This window comes from Hemitrygon akajei, chromosome 15 (assembly GCF_048418815.1).
Source record: "Hemitrygon akajei chromosome 15, sHemAka1.3, whole genome shotgun sequence".
NCBI lineage: Eukaryota > Metazoa > Chordata > Chondrichthyes > Myliobatiformes > Dasyatidae > Hemitrygon > Hemitrygon akajei.
Genome location: NC_133138.1, coordinates 76,027,037 through 76,029,453, shown reverse-complemented (window position 1 = coordinate 76,029,453; position 2,417 = coordinate 76,027,037). Strand labels below are relative to the sequence as shown.

General features: G+C 43.0%; 1 protein-coding gene across 2 annotated transcripts; it reads right to left on the bottom strand.

Annotated features, from left to right (window-relative positions):
• Positions 1 to 271: 271 nt before the first annotated feature.
• On the bottom strand, positions 272 to 2,019 carry LOC140739478 (uncharacterized). Of its 2 annotated transcripts, XM_073067814.1 has the most exons (2): positions 1,989 to 2,019; positions 272 to 1,508 (listed from the first exon to the last, which is right to left on the bottom strand). In XM_073067814.1, exons 1-2 carry the CDS (start codon positions 2,017 to 2,019, stop codon positions 418 to 420), a joined length of 1,122 nt encoding a protein of 373 aa, XP_072923915.1. In that variant the 3' UTR covers positions 272 to 417. The 2 variants fall into 2 exon arrangements, with proteins under 2 accessions (XP_072923915.1, XP_072923916.1); XM_073067815.1 differs by lacking the exon at positions 1,989 to 2,019 and having other exon boundaries at positions 272 to 1,533.
• Between the last annotated feature and the right edge of the window lie 398 nt (positions 2,020 to 2,417).

Below are 2,417 nucleotides of genomic sequence, written 5' to 3'. Positions count from 1 at the left end.
CCCCTCCCCCTTGCTATTTGTCCAAGCACAATGAAAAAAGGTCTGTAGCGGAGAAGGAAGATTAACTAAGGGAGGGAAGCAGGAATCAGCTAAGTGAGAAATTACAAACCAGAGAATCAGTGTGATTATGGCCATGCACTTGACTACGAAGAAAAGGTCAGAACAAGTTTGTTAGTTCATTTTACAATGGTCTACTAAACATAGCACTTTTTCACACCAGCTGTTTGTCCAACACAAATCAATGATTTCAAGAAATACAACTAAACTGGAATATCTGGTAAGAAATATTAATTCCAAACCCTTTGTTGATTTGAGCTACACTTCAGACATTGTAAGCTATGAACTAGCATCTTTAATCACATACATTTAAAATGTGGATCACTGTGGTCTAACTTTGGGATACATAGTTCCTTCCGTTTAAAAACATCTCCTGTTCACTATAGATGGCCCAAAGTCATTGTAGTCGTTGAGGGTAATCCACATATGTTTAAAGGATGACAAACTTGTTAAGATTGAGGCTCCCACCCAAACAGAATACTTTCTTTCTGGTGGGGCGATGACTTTGACTGGTACTCCAGGTGGCGCATGAAGTTTGATTTCCTTGAGTAGTCGTTCCTCCATTCCTGGGAAGAGGGTTGAGCCACCAGATAGCAAGATGTTGTTGTATAGTTCTTCGTGCAGACTTCCATTACATTTTGCAATACTGTTTAATAACAGCATGAGAACTCCAGTATCTTTTAATCCTGTGTTCTCATGTGTAAAAAGCAACTCTGGTGCTCTGATAAGCTCATTTGAGACCATAATCTGTGTGCCATCTGGCAATCTGTACTCGCGTTGCATTTCTTCTGCTGGTTTGCTGCTCTCCACTTTGAAATCAAGGGAAACGTAGCACAATTTTTCCTTGATATCCTGGATAACATCTGTTTCCAGCTTTTCAGCAAACGAGTGGCCATTCTCCAACATGAATTGCCGAAGGCTAGCGCTGATATCACTTCCTGCCAGATGAGACCTATGTACAGCATCGGGGAGGTAATACCCTTCGTAGATGGGGACGGCATCAGTTATTCCATGTCCACTGTCCAAGACCACTCCTTGGGTACGGCCAGATGAGTAGAGTGCTAACGTAGCTGGGATAGCCACGAACATCGCTGGCACAGAGAAGTCTTCAAACATGATTTCAGTCATCCTTTCCCTACTTAAGAAAGGAGTCAACGGGGCGGCAGTCAGCAAAACGGGCCTCTCTTTGGACTTCACATGCAGTTCAAAGCCAAAGATGTATCTCCAGATCATCTCCATTTCGTCCCAAGAGGTCACCATGCCACGTTCGATTGGGTATGTCAAACTCAAGACTTCTCTTCTGGCTTGGGCTGCTTTTCCAACATAACAGTCTTTTAGACTAGCACTATGTTTCCCCTTTGTAGCTTTGGGAAAGCCCATGACAGATGGTATGACTGATGTAGGAATGCTGTTGCCAACGATCCCAGATTTACAGAACCCAGATCCGTTGTCTATGATCACAGCAGGGTTAGCCATCGTCTTGACTTTGTTACTAATGACACAATGTTGAGCAAGTACTTTGAGAGAGCACTCTCCTTGATTTTGAATTTCTTCCAACACTGGGGATGGGGTGTGCTCCTCAATTAATGTTTGTTTCTTCTGCATGGGCTGCTATCATCAGTGCAGTCGCTACTGAGGCGGCGATGAGGGTAAACAGTCAGATTATGACACCACAGTGAAGCCACAATGGATCAGGGAGGTGAGCTATGTGCTTCATTGTCTAGTAGCTATCTAATTTATAAGCTGCAGCTTGAAGTTAATTACATGAATAAATGAACATGTTAACATATCCAAATAGAAAATCACAACCATTTAACCTGAATTTATGAAACCACTATTGCCTACACTGAAATCCTAACAAGAATATCTTAAATTTATTTATTAACTACTATTTATGAACTAAATGTTTTTTTCATTGCCAGTTACGCCACTGGTGTTTAGGGCAGCAATGAGGTCCTCCATCTCTGGTGGTGTTCAGGGCTTCCTTCATCGTGTCAGTACCTTCCTCTCAGTTTTCACCACTGTCGGTCATGCAAATCCCGGGTGGAGACTCAGGAATACCGTCGTATTCGGGTGTAGAAGGATTCTTCATTGCTGTTTCCAGAACAATATGTTTGACCAGTCAGGGTTGTTAGCCCTGAGCTGAACCCCTGAACCTGGAGGACCGATGGACCACTCTTAGTCTGTCCTCTGCCCTTTGACCTGTTTGGCCTGGGTGACCCTCCATGAGCTAAAGCATAAAGCCCTGATTCCAGACGACATAGGGTCACTAAAGCAGGCAAGGCTTCAAACCATGACAAGGTTGTAGTCCTCTTGGAGGAACTAAATATTTACAGGAAATTATATAATAAAAAACTTCC